Source organism: Eleutherodactylus coqui, unplaced genomic scaffold (genome assembly GCF_035609145.1).
Source record: "Eleutherodactylus coqui strain aEleCoq1 unplaced genomic scaffold, aEleCoq1.hap1 HAP1_SCAFFOLD_26, whole genome shotgun sequence".
Lineage (NCBI taxonomy): Eukaryota > Metazoa > Chordata > Amphibia > Anura > Eleutherodactylidae > Eleutherodactylus > Eleutherodactylus coqui.
This window is the reverse complement of record NW_027101742.1, coordinates 1,400,807-1,414,088: the sequence shown is the minus strand read 5'-3', so window position 1 is coordinate 1,414,088 and position 13,282 is coordinate 1,400,807. Positions and strand designations below refer to the sequence as shown.

The 13,282-nt window shown below is 43.7% G+C and overlaps 1 protein-coding gene across 1 annotated transcript in view; it reads left to right on the top strand.

Moving 5' to 3' along the window:
* The window catches only part of LOC136590988 (WW domain binding protein VOPP1), a 165,042-nt gene that overhangs the window by 109,518 nt on the left and 42,242 nt on the right, over nt 1-13,282 (top strand). The window contains exon 2 of the mRNA XM_066588450.1: nt 8,631-8,689. Coding sequence (XP_066444547.1) covers nt 8,631-8,689 — 59 coding nt within the window. The remainder of the gene's footprint in view (nt 1-8,630; nt 8,690-13,282) is intronic.

The window sequence follows — 13,282 nt, the reverse complement described above, 5'->3', positions numbered from 1 at the left end:
AGGCATCGGCGTCCGGAGGGGCCTCTGAGACTGGTACCGTTGCCTTCTCGTCTGTGGTCGCATTTATCGGTAGATTTTATCACCAATCTGCCTGAGTCTCAGAAGTTCACCACTATCCTAGTTGTTGTAGACCGTTTCTCAAAGATGGCACATTTCGTGGTGTTAAAGAAGCTACTTTCTGCAATAGAATTTTCCAAGATTTTTGTAAAAGAAATCATTTGTCTACATGGGGTTCCCGAGAACATTGTGTCTGATTGCGGTGTTCAGTTTGTTGCACAATTTTGGCGAGCCTTCTGTAGAAACCTGGGAACGTCACTTTCCTTCTCGTCAGCATTCCACCCGCAAACTAATGGTCCGACTGAGCGGAAGAACCAGGATTTAGTGCAATATTTATGGTTGTTTGCTAGCGAGAAGGCTCATCAGTGGGCAGAATTCCTGCCATTGGCAGAGTTTGCGCTAAACAACCGTACTTGTTCTTCCACTGGGGTATCTCCATTCCTTTGCGTATATGGTCAGTATCCTTGCTTCCTTACAGCTATTTCTACTCCATCTGCCTGTCCTGCAGCTGATGTCGCCACAGGTGCACTGCAGGGGGTATGGGAGGAGGTACAGAAGAACCTGGAAGCGACAGGGACTCGTATGCAGTTGCATAGTGGGAGGAGTCTGTCAGTATCTGAACCTTACAGGATGGGACAGAAGGTATATTTGTCTTCTAGAAATCTCAAATTGAAGGTCCCATCTTTGAAACTGGCGCCGTGTTGCATGGGTCCCTTTGTCATTACGCGTGTAGTAAATCCGCTTGCTTAGGAACTTGATTTGCCAGCTACATGGAGGGTTCATAGGGTTTTTCATAAGTCATCATTGAAACCTTTTGTCCCTTCGGTGACAGCTCTCGTCTGTCATTTATTGAATGGCCGAGAGCTGCCTGTGATTGGCTAAATGCCTCAGCCAATCAGAAGCAGCTCTCTCAGCAGGCGGGGAATTAAAAGAACTTCAGTGCAGAGCCGGGGACAGTGGAAACAGGACACGGCTGAGCCCGGCAGCTGAGGAAAGGTGAGTATGTTTTTTTTTTACACCAGTTTGGGTTGTTTTTCAGGGAAGGGTTTATATTTAAAGCCCTTACCTGAAAAATAATTACGGGGTGCTGGCAGCAGGATCCTCTACCGCAGCTGTCATCTGTGACAGGGGGCCACTGTGGGATGTCACCATTACTACAGGGGCCGCTGTGCAGTGTCACTATTAATGCTGGGGCTGCTCTGTGGGGTGTCACTATTACTACTGGGGGCCACTGTGAGAGGTCATTATTACCACTGGGGCCGCTCTGTGGGATTTCACTATTACCATTGGGGCCGCTCTGGGGGATGTCACTATTAACACTGGGGACCGTTCTGGGGAATGTCAAATGCGTTTGCGTGTAGATTGTATGCTATGCGAGCGTCTGCAGCATGTACTCGCGAGTAGATGACATGTGATTCACACTAAACTTCATCTACACGCTGGCTTGGATCCCGCGCATGCACAGAGCTGCTGGACGGGATCCAGGAGATAAAGGAGAAAAAAAGCTGTGATAAGCCACGCCCCTTTTACCATGGCCGGTATTTTTTCGTGACAAAGGTGGCAACCCTAGCTGCAACTTATTAATATTCATATATTCAATGCTCAATGAGGATGCGCAAATGCACAAAAAATAAGCCAGAAGATGCGTAAAACACTATGTAATTGCGCTGAAAAAAGGACACATCTGGAACTCATTAGACTAATTTGCTAATTCAATCAGTGCGTATTTTTCTGCCACGTGCAAATATGGAAAAAGTACAGTAAAATATGCTGATGTGTGCACAAAAAAGTATAGTTTGTTCTGCAAATAGGCATACGCTCCTGTGAATTTGGCCTTAGGGCAGTTTTAGACAAACGTGTTATTTTCCCCTTATGCAGCTGTGATCATCACCGCAGCATAACGGGGCAAAAGTAATTTGAGTGGATTTCTTTGGTTTCGTTTTCACTAGTGGTAGTGAATATTACATGCGGGAAGGATCCGGCAGCGCCTATCTTTCCGTGACTTTTTCAAACTTCTGCACTCTGGCCTCATTCAGGCACAACTACTGTCTATACCGGCAAGTGTAGTTGCGTCTATGCTCGCCTGAACCCGCCCTTAGGTGCGGGCTAATTGCGCCTGTGTGAAAGGTCCCTGTCCTCCTGCAAAATATTCAGCCCCCAAATTCACACCAATAATGTGCAGATTTTGGTGCGGAATTAATAATAGCAGAATCCTGCCCGCAATTACGCATCAAAATCCACAGTTAGTCGCGTGATTTTGGTGCGGAATTCAGGAACGGCATTTTCTGCTTTGCTATTGCAAGATATTTTGTCTTGTGTGAAAGGTACTCGACTATCAGCAACTCATAGACTAGAGCAGTGTTTCTCAATTCCAGTCTGCAGGGACCCCCAACAGGTCATGTTTTCAGGACATCCTATATCAGTGATGGCGAACCTTTCAGAGACCGAGTGCCCAAACTGCAACCCAAAACCCACTTATTTACTGCAAAGTGCCAACACCAGGGGTCGGAGCTTATCACAACGGCCCCCAATGTGACAGCGACACCCCACAGCGGCCCCCAGTGTGACAGCGACACTTTCCTTCCACGAGGCCCATATACTTACCTCCTCCTCCTCTGATTGGTGTTGCTGCTGGCACTGATCCTGATGCACACTGTGACCTCAGTGTGCTGCCGGAAGCCTCCTCCCCCTGTTCTTGCGGAACTAAGCAGTAGGAGACGTCAAGGGAGGATCCTGGCTGCATACTGATATCAGAGTGTGCGCCAGGATCAGCACTGCTAGCAGCGCAGCTGAGTGAATGCCGTTAGGGGAGCCGCGGACCCTGCCAGTATTCACAAGTGGTGAGCGGCCAATGGCGCGTGCCAGCAGGGAGGGCTCTGCATGCCATAGGTTCGCCACCACTGTCCTATAGTAAGAACACCTGTCTGAGGCACTGACGATAATTACATCACCTGTGCAATACAGAGGAAATCCTAAAAACATGACCTGCTGGGGGTCTCTGAGGACTGCAGTTGAGAAACACTGGTCTAGAGGGGTCCAGCCATGTGCCATTTTGGCAGTGGAGATGAATCTGAATCATTAGGGGAGAATAAGATGCGCACATCCCGTACGCGACCGCACATATTATCTGTACTCAGACAGAACACGCCGCAGCTGAACTCTTCCTCTTTGTCATGGCTGCAGATCATTGTATCATTGCTGCCTAGTGTCTAATTAGCATCCAGTAGCGTGGGAGACGCTTGTTAAAAGATAATACAAAGCAGGCGGAAAGGCTCAAGCTGCTAGCGAGGAGTAGAACGATCACTCTGATGGAGCTAATAAAGCTGAAAGTAGACATAAAAGGCAAAGGTGATCTCATGAGAAAGTGTGCAGCCTGGGACTCCTGACAGAGGAGACTCGACTTCTACAGTTCTTGCAGAAAAAATGGGAAATCCCATTTTTCTTTTTTCTGCCTCTTATTAGAGTGAATTGAAGACTGAAAACTCCAAATTGGATCTCGTCTCGGGGTAAATGTACTTGGCCGGAAAAACTGCGGAAATCTGAGGCTGATTATAGTCACAAGCAGGTTGATGAGATTTTAACAGATCTCATCCACACACTGCAGAAACGTTCCTAATGGAGACTGACCCGCAGTGTCGATTTATCAGTCTGTAGCATGTCAATTTTGTCCGTGGCTGAGCTAACATTCCAAATTCGGCAACTAACGGCGAAGTGCGAGTGCTGGCGGCGCTCCTGTAACAGCACCCTTCAGGTATTCTCACCGGACACAGCTCAGGGGTTCAGTAGTGATCAATGGCAGATCCAAAAGGGCAATGCAACAGTCAGACAGGAAAAGGGCGGGTTTCACACGTGAGTTCTGTCCGATAGCGATACGGACGGAACTCGCATGTGTTAGTAACACTTTGATCGCAAGGAATCGCCTATTATTGCCTATGGGCTCTTTAAAAAAAAAAAATCACATTGCATGGAAGTGTGATGTGATTTTTAATATTGAATATTCGATTCAAGATTGCAAGTACGTAGATGCCATGCAATGCGTTTTTTAAGCCAAAATGTATTGTGCTCTCACCGAAAATCAGATGATAAAGGGGGTAATATCAGTCCGAATTTCTCAAACCGATATCGCACTGGTCCGTGTGAATACCCCCCTAAGGACTTCTTCACATGGGCGTTAGCGCATTTCAGTCACACAAGTACGCCACGTATTTGTATGACCAAAGTGCACTTATACCTACGTATTTCCCCTGCATTGGCATGTATTCGTGTGCGCAAATGCATCGCGCTTGCGCACACAAAAATATGTGCAAGATCACATTGATTTTGTGTGCGTGTGCGCAGTGAATATGCAGGTTTTCTGCATAGGTCATGCTCATTCACACACACCCATTAACTTCAATACGATCTTGTGATGCACAAATGCGCATCAGGATGGGTCTTGCCACTTTTTTTATTTAAAAAAATATGTTCAGGCGAACAGATCCATTGAGATCAATGAGTTCCATTCACCGCATGCTACACACGCAAAATGTTACTGTAGACGCCTATAAGAAGCAATGGTCTATCTATCACATTACGCAATTCCCTCAGTATACAAGGACCTGATGATATGTCAATTTTAATCTTCTTAAAGCAGCTCTACACTTTTTTCCTGGTTAGACTGGTGACATTTAATAGAGACTTTACTTTATCATTCTGAATTTCATCTGACATTTCATTTTCTTTAGTGAATATACTGAAGAAAAAAACGATTTAATAGATTTGCATTTTCCATCACCATTTACAATTCCTCCTTTGTTACTTTTTAAGGGCCAATACTTTCCATTTTAATCTTTTCATTATTTATATAGTTGAAGAACAGTTTAAAATTAGTTTTTCTGTCTTTGGCAATTACTCTCTGTTTTCACTTTTGCTGATTTAATTGCTTTTTACATCATTTATTTATTTTTTCTTAAGGTTTTTTAGTGCTTCTTCACTGCCTTATTGCTTCAGTAGTTCAAAGCTTACCTGAGTTTTCAACAAGTTTTCTAAAATACACCAGGTTTCTCTTACCCTCTCATGTTTTGTTTTTATTCCGTTTCATGATATAAGTTTTGAATTTCAGATTGTATTCTGCATTTTTCTGCCATCCTGCTGTTTGTAATTCATTTTCAGGCACGGGTGTGCCACAAGCCTACCATTCTGCCAGTAGTTCACTATCCTGCACTTCCTTTTCCTCACTTTCCTTGCAGCATTGTGTTGTATGGGGAGCACTGAACCAAACAGCAGGGAGACAGTATCTGAATGCCCAATGCTGTGCCGTGTCCAAATGACTGTAGGAGTCAGGCATTCAAAGACATTCCAGCCAAATGGTTAGTAAACTCAAAATAATGTTCACAAACACTGTAACAGGAGAGGCACAGATTTTCAAAATGCAGACACTGAGGAAACATCAGTCCCCTACAGTTAATTCCAGTTAATATAGAAGCTCAATCCCTAACAATGGGCAATTGATTGCAGAGGGACTGGAAGGGAGCCCCCTATTGGCAGCCACTTTAAACTTGATTTACAGTGATAAAACAAGATTAATAAAAGCATATTGCAGATTGATGAGACACAAACAGGCTACTACATGAGTATAAGTTGCCTGAAAAGTTAGCGCCACTTTAAAATGCTTCCTTTTTGTTGTTGATTGCCCCTTTATATCTTATATAGCCACATTGGTTTTCTCCTATTCCTAACCCTATTATTTCTGTAAAATATGAACCGCTCATTAGGAAAAGATTTATACTACTTCTATTGTTTGCACTCACTCCTCGTTTTGGCTTCAAAATATTAATGTAGCATGCTGATTGTCAGCTATGTATGAATAAGATTTCATGGCTTTATTGCATCCGTTCACCCTTTTCATTAGAGGGTTCAAAATGATATTCAGGTGGAACATTGTACAAAACCATTGACTTTAATTAATCAAACAGATTAAGGCTTTGTTCACACAAGCGTATATCGTCCTGCCGTTTTCACGGTCGGCCAATATACCCTACGATCTGATGTATTGGATTCCAATGCATCAGATCACATGGCTGTATTTCCGCGACAAAAAAGTGCCTGTCCGGCCATTATAGCGCCGGGCGCTTTTACGTCAGGCCCAAAAGATAGTCCTGGAACTGTGTGTGTGAGCTGGCCTAATGGGAAAAATAAACATAAACCAATATAACAAAATAATGAAATGAACATAAATAAAAAGAAATATAAATCCGTCACAGAATGAGAATTCTCTTTTGTGACAACAAAAACCAAAAAAACCTAGCAGATATTCCATCGATCATACCGCTGGTTGTTTTTGCATAACATCGTGCTCACTGGCTATAAAGTAGCATAAAATAATACTATCCGTTATTTCCTACTACATTATATACAGGTGCAGGAAGATACATATAGAATCACCTAAGAACAAGCTAAAACTGTGTGACCAATAAAACCTGATGGGAGAGCGATCACCTCACTCCATGAGGGATATAGGCTTGATGTCCACGGCACACACAGATTCAGAGTGCGGTGTCCCGCGCGGAATCCACCCGTGCCGGCAGCCATGGGACATTTTTTTAACTCTTAGGATCCTGCGCGGGTCTCCTCCATCCCGGCTGGATCTGCTTTCTTCTGCACGGCGCATGCGCAACCCTTCCTCCCCCCAAATCTCCTGCTTTCCCGCGAGATCCGCTGCATGTCTGCAGTGTCAGCATAGAGTATGCCGCGGATCAAATGGCTTCTAATGGTTTCAATGGAAGCCGTCCGCACTGGAATCAGCAGAAAATAGAGCATGCTGCAATTTTTGAGGGGGGACCGGGTGGTTCGCAAATCAAATTTGCATGTTTTAAATCCCTTTGTGATCGCCCATGCACCCCCATGCCCCAGGTGCCCCACGCGGATTCCACAAATCAAATCCACCCGTGGTCATTGGGCCTTGTAGTTATTTTTATTTATGTTTAATTATTTATGTAAGTATTTGATTATGTTAGTTTTTCCCTTTTCGTTTTGTATTTCTTTCTACATTTTCTTTTATTCTTCTCTATTATGCATTTTTTATATATGAATCCCATTCCTATCCATTCTCTATTTGTAACCCCTCCCTATTCTATATTGTTATGTCTTAGTAATTAGTATGTCCCCAGAAAAATACTGAGGAAGGGACATTTTAGCCCCGAAACGGAGTACTACAATAAAAACTGAGAAGTTGTGCTAATATGTTTGTACTTCTTTGAGAAGGTTGCACCTACACTTAGTTTATCTGCTCACTTGCTTACTGTAATTTCTGGTGTAAGGTCGGCTTCACATGAGCATAAGCTAATTTGTATAATGAACAATGTTTTTTTTTGCGCACACATTGGTGTATTTTACCATACTTTTTGTGCCCACAAGGTATGGTCATTTACGTGCAGCAAACAAAAACTCCCCGAAATAGCTAATTAGTTCCAGATTTGTTCTTTTTTCAGCGGAATTACGCAATGTTTCATGCATCTGAAATGCGTACCCCCATTGACTTCTATGGGGATCTTAGGTGCACAAATACTGACAAAAATAGCGCATGCTTCCGGCTGAAATGCACACGCAAAATACAGAGATGTGAATGAACCCAAATATTACACGTGTAAATATGTGTACAAATACACCCGTGTGAAGCCGACCTAAGTGATGGTAAATCTGTTGGTCATTAGGAGACTCCGCCTTCTTCTGTTAACCCCCACTGACTTCACTTAACAGTGAGAAATGTGTGGGAGATATCCTATATGTATTTTCTGTATTTTTGTCAACTGTGAAGATGCCATGTTGTGTTTCCGGTCTGAACCTCTGGGGGAAGGGAACATCGCCCCCCCCCCCCCACCTCCACAAGAATAGAAGGAGCTAGTGCTGTGTGTCGAAGAACTGGTCAAACCGGTTCTAACTGGCAGAAACCTATCTAGGAATATCTTTGTTTTTGTCTTGGTCAAGCAGAGAGGAGAAACAGGATGTTCTTCTCATGAGACCAAATTCAAGAATGAACTGAGCGTGCTCACCGAAGTTCCTCCCAGATGGATGACATCACAAGCTACCTCACAAATACCTCCCTCTGAGGACAACCAATCGGCTCGCTAAATACTGTAACTGTATTCCTAAATTACTTCACTTCCTGTGTTGAAACTTATTTAAGTTTTACGCGCGCTTAATAAAGTTAGAGATTCTTTTGGGACACATGATGGTCAGACGTGTGGTCTTTGAAAGGCTCTCCAGGCCTGTACATATTATCTAAATTTGGACCACACAGTATATCTGAGATAGCGAATTTTGCGCTAACAAATGTAACCCCTGTATAGAGCAAAGTGGCTGGGGCTATTATTTGTGATTTTTCTTCATGATAAAAGTGGTGCAAAGTCTTGGGTAACTTCATCGAACTGTCTTATGCCTACTGCTGGGCCTGCAGGGGATGCATGGCACAGGGATTTCCATTTTTTGGTGTTCTTGACATTCCTGTGTTCCCAACTCCTACTTGGGAAGTCTCTGTATATGTTACTGTATAACACAACAATATGTTCACTAGTTTGGTTTCTTCTGTTTTTCAGTGCACTGAAGCCAAAAAACACTGCTGGTACTTTGAAGGATTATATCCCACATATTACATGTAAGTATCCCAAACTTGGGCCTCTATTGTGTTATCTGGTAATTAAAGGGAATATATGATCTAGATTTTTCACTAATTAAAACCAGATACTGAAATATCTTCCATCCTTTTTTGCTTGATTGTACATTTTTTATTCTGTTTTCTGTAAGTAATTATGGGGGTGGCCATCATGCCTCAGGTACAGTTAACAAATACAGCAACCACATTAGACCATAGGAACCTGTAGTCTAGACATATTCATTGACTTCTAGGGGAGAGTGTTTTAGGCATGCTCAATCATTGTGAAGGAGGGGGAGGAGGTGAGCTGTAACTATTACTTCTAGTGAATGCTGGATCCTGTGTTATCTATATGGAGGTGTTTTTCCTTGTGGTGATAATTGATCTCTACAGAACAGGAAGTGTTAGCCTATTATCAGCCTGTTAGCCTATGTGAAAACCACATGAAACAGATTATGACTTGAAAAATAAAAAAGAATGCCACAAAATTATCATAAAATATAGGTTTCACATAAAAGTGTTATACAGAATATTTTTCAGTTAAGGATAGGACGCCCAGAACCTTCTGGCGAATCATAAGCAATGCTTGTGCACTAAGAGTATTAAGTGTAGACTGTATTCAGATACTCAATCTGACTACAAAGAGTTGGCGGATATTTTTGCTATTTCTGTCCATCATAAATGTCTGATATTTGTATTCTTATTATAATCTGGTGTCACCAATTGTGCTGTTTTCATATATGATTTGTTTCATTTGACTACCATTCTGTCCTCTGTATTTTGGGAACTTTTTTTTATTGATGGCCTACCTCAAGGTATGTTTACATGTATCGGAAAACAGTGCAGGTTGTCCACAGTGGACAATCCGCACCAAAAGCGTAGTAGAATATACATCAGAATCTGCAAATTCTGAAACATTTTTTAATGCGAATCCGCATAATTTTAATTGAAAGTGTGAAATCTGCTGCAGAGGGCACAGATTTCGATATGTTTTATGCCGTAGTTTTGATGTGGAATTTGGTGCGGTTCATCTGCTGTAGACAACCTGCACCATTTTCCGGTATGTGTAAACATACCCAGGGGCGTAACTATAGAGGGTGCAGGGAATGCGGTTGCACCCGGGCCCAGGAGCCTTAGGGGGCCCATAAGGCCTCTCTTCTCCATATAGGGAGCCTAGTGCTATGAATAAAGCATTATAGTTGGGGGCCCTGTTACAGGTTTTGCATTGGGGCCCAGAAGCTTCAAGTTATGTCTCTGTGCAGCATGGTTTAGGTATTAGTACGGGTACAGATACAGATAGAGGGGGGGGGAGGGGGGGGGGCCCAGCTCACCTTTTGCATCAGGGCCCCTGAGCCTTTACTTACGCCCCTGAACATACCCTTAGGGTTACCAGTAGGAACTAGAAAAAAAATGGTAAATGGCACAACCTTCCAGAAAAGACGCACAAAGATGAAAATTTAACCCCGACTTCTCTTTTATTGTAATGTCTCAGCAACAAATATGTGTTTCGAGGTGCAAAGCCTCTTCCTCAGCACTGCTGGAGTGAGAGCAGCTGTAGCCATGGAGAATCCGAGCTGTGCACACGGGAAATGCTAGAATCCAGCACCAACTCGTGCCTGGAAGCAGCAGCCATATAACTGCTTCTCCTAGGTGTGTGATTGGACATACCTTACCTGCTGCACTTGTTGCCTGAGTCTAGTGCAGCGTCTGAGGAGCAGGCCCACAGCGTAGGAGACAGCAGGGTAGATTTGGGACTTGTCACGGGGCTCTACCATTTCCCACCCTGAGGGTAACATGGGGTTTGTTCAAGTTACTGAGGGGATGTCTTGCAAAGGGGGTAAACCAATACGTGGTTTACCTTAACAGTCTTTTTGTCACGCGTGACGCCACAGTTCCTTCCTCTGTGGTGAATCCGGATGGTAAAATGGTCCACACTCACAGGGAACTTTAAATAGCAAATCCGGGAATGGTCGGCAGTGCTTGTTTACTTGCAGAAACTTATTTACAGTCCAATCAGAAGTATAAACTCCAGCAGGAAAACGGTGCATAAATCACAAAGTGGTGCGACAGAGAGGAAATCCCAGGTTGACAGAAGAATCTACAGTCCTAGTTATCTGCAGGGCTCTGCCCCTGGTACAAACTCCTTTTACTCTCGCCAGCTCTCTACCGGTCAGCACTCACATTTGGCAGGCACTCCACACTGTGATGGTGGTTCCACTCTCTCTCCATTCATCTGGCATCTCCTGGATAAAGCAGGCCCAGGGAAGGCTGAGGTTACCTTTCAGCCTCTTCCATTCCGGCCCACACAGAACTGAAGATGTCTGTGTGGCTTACTTGCAGTTCCTCCAAAACGCTCCTCACACTAGCAAGACCGGAACAGCACCACAAAGACTCTTGCATTCACTTATATGAAGAACGATCGCGTGACAAACAACAAGGTACATTTCTCAGACATCTCACATACCAGACAGTTAACTCATTCAGTGCTGCAGTTATGCAATACACATCATATTCATACAACATGAAAGACACTGACAATACAAAGCATGAGACAATTGCATTCATACATTATTGAGGGGCCCCGTTAACAATGGGCCACTACAATAGTATTTCTTGTATGTACACTTAAGCTTGTCCAATGCCACAGCTGTTCTCACTCCAGCCTTCCTGAGGAAGAGGGCTTGCAAACGTTACAATAAAAGAGAAGTCAAGTTTAAATTTCTTGTCTTGGTTTTTCTTTTCTGAAAGGCTGTGCCATTTACCTGCTTATCTCAATATCCTCCACCCTCTTGTCTGTTTGGTCCCGTCAAAGTTATAGGTCTTTGGGCGTTATGGTAGGGTTGTTCCAACGATTTTACTTTTACTTTCTCTGTATCTTTAAGATTGGTCATTAAAGGGGTTGTCCCGCGGCAGCAAGTGGGTCTATACACTTCTGTATGGCCATATTAATGCACTTTGTAATATACATTGTGCATTAATTATGAGCCATACAGAAGTTATCAGAAGTTATTCACTTACCTGCTCCGTTGCTAGCGTCCTCGTCTCCATGGTGCCGTCTAATTTTCAGCGTCTAATCGCCCGATTAGACGCGCTTGCGCAGTCCGGTCTTCTTCTTTTCTGAATGGGGCCGCTCGTGCCGGAGAGCGGCTCCTGGTAGCTCCGCCCCGTCACGTGCCGATTCCAGCCAATCAGGAGGCTGGAATCGGCAATGGACCGCACAGAAGCCCTGCGGTCCACCGAGGGAGAAGATCCCGGCGGCCATCTTCACCAGGTAAGTAAGAAGTCACCGGAGTGCGGGGATTCAGGTAAGCACTGTCCGGTTTTCTTTTTTAACCCCTGCATCGGGTTTGTTTCGCGCCGAACCGGGGGGCTGTTGAAAAAAAAAAAAACCCGTTTCGGCGCGGGACAACCCCTTTAATGTCAAATCAGTAGGGGTCTGACACCCAACTAGCACCCAACTACTCTAACCTATGAGTTTTCCAAGGAGAGCCAAGCAGAATTGTAAGGGTACAGCACTCAACTGAATGTTTCTGGCCCATTCATTATAAAGCAAGTGTTACACTTTAAAAGAATCCTTGGCCATGTTTCCTTGATTTGAGTTCAAGGTACAGCCTTGTCCCTAAGTTAGTGACTCTGTCTTGAGTCTTGACTATGACTCTAACCTTGACATTGGGCCTTTGTCCTAGATTATGCTCCTGCGTAATCCATTGCAGTTATTGTGTTTCTGGATCCTTGTATTGACTGGTTCCGGTTGGTTATGTGAGAGAATGGCGTTTCTTTGTTACTGACAGATTCCATTTACACGTAGAGTCAATAGATTTATAGGCATTACTTGCAATACAAGGTCCGGGTGGTTTTTATTGTATAGATCATAATCAGACACGGAGGCTTTTGTCATCAGCCCGGCGCGTTAATGTAGAAATGCTGTTGTCTCACGGCGTGGGTTCGTATCACAACCCAGAAGAGACATATTAAATAAAAGATGACTTGCACACATTTCGCACCCGCATATAAAATATGCAGCACTCTTTACCTCTTAATGTGCAAGTCAAGTTTCTATGACAAGTTCTTAATAATTTATCTCTCTTTTATCCTTGGAATTCCTCCCAGCGTTCATTATTTGCATTGCCATTATCAGCCATTTTTGTACATTACTGGAAGACTTTTGTATTTCAAATTCCCAGGCTGCTCACACATGTTCATATTTGATTAACTTCCAACCTAACAAGCAGACTGTTGCAGTCTGTCACTTCCTGCATGAATCATTCAGATATTCGCAATTAAAAGTGCATCTTGAATATAGGATATTTTGACATACTGTAAGAACATTCTTCCCTATGCCTCTATGACTTGAACAAGCATGTTCCACCGCCCACATGTTACATAGTGGTCTAGTTGGCCGATTCTGTGCTACCAGATCGATCCAAGCCAGTTCCCAATATATTGCATTAATAAAAAAGGTTTGGGCAGATTCATCCTATCTTAGGCAGTTTTCACATTTACATTGGAGCCTCAAGAGAGAGCAGTGCAAGCAGCGCTTTTTCTTCCGGCTTAAAAGCCCGGCTGCTAAGCAGAAACTGAATGGACCCCATTATA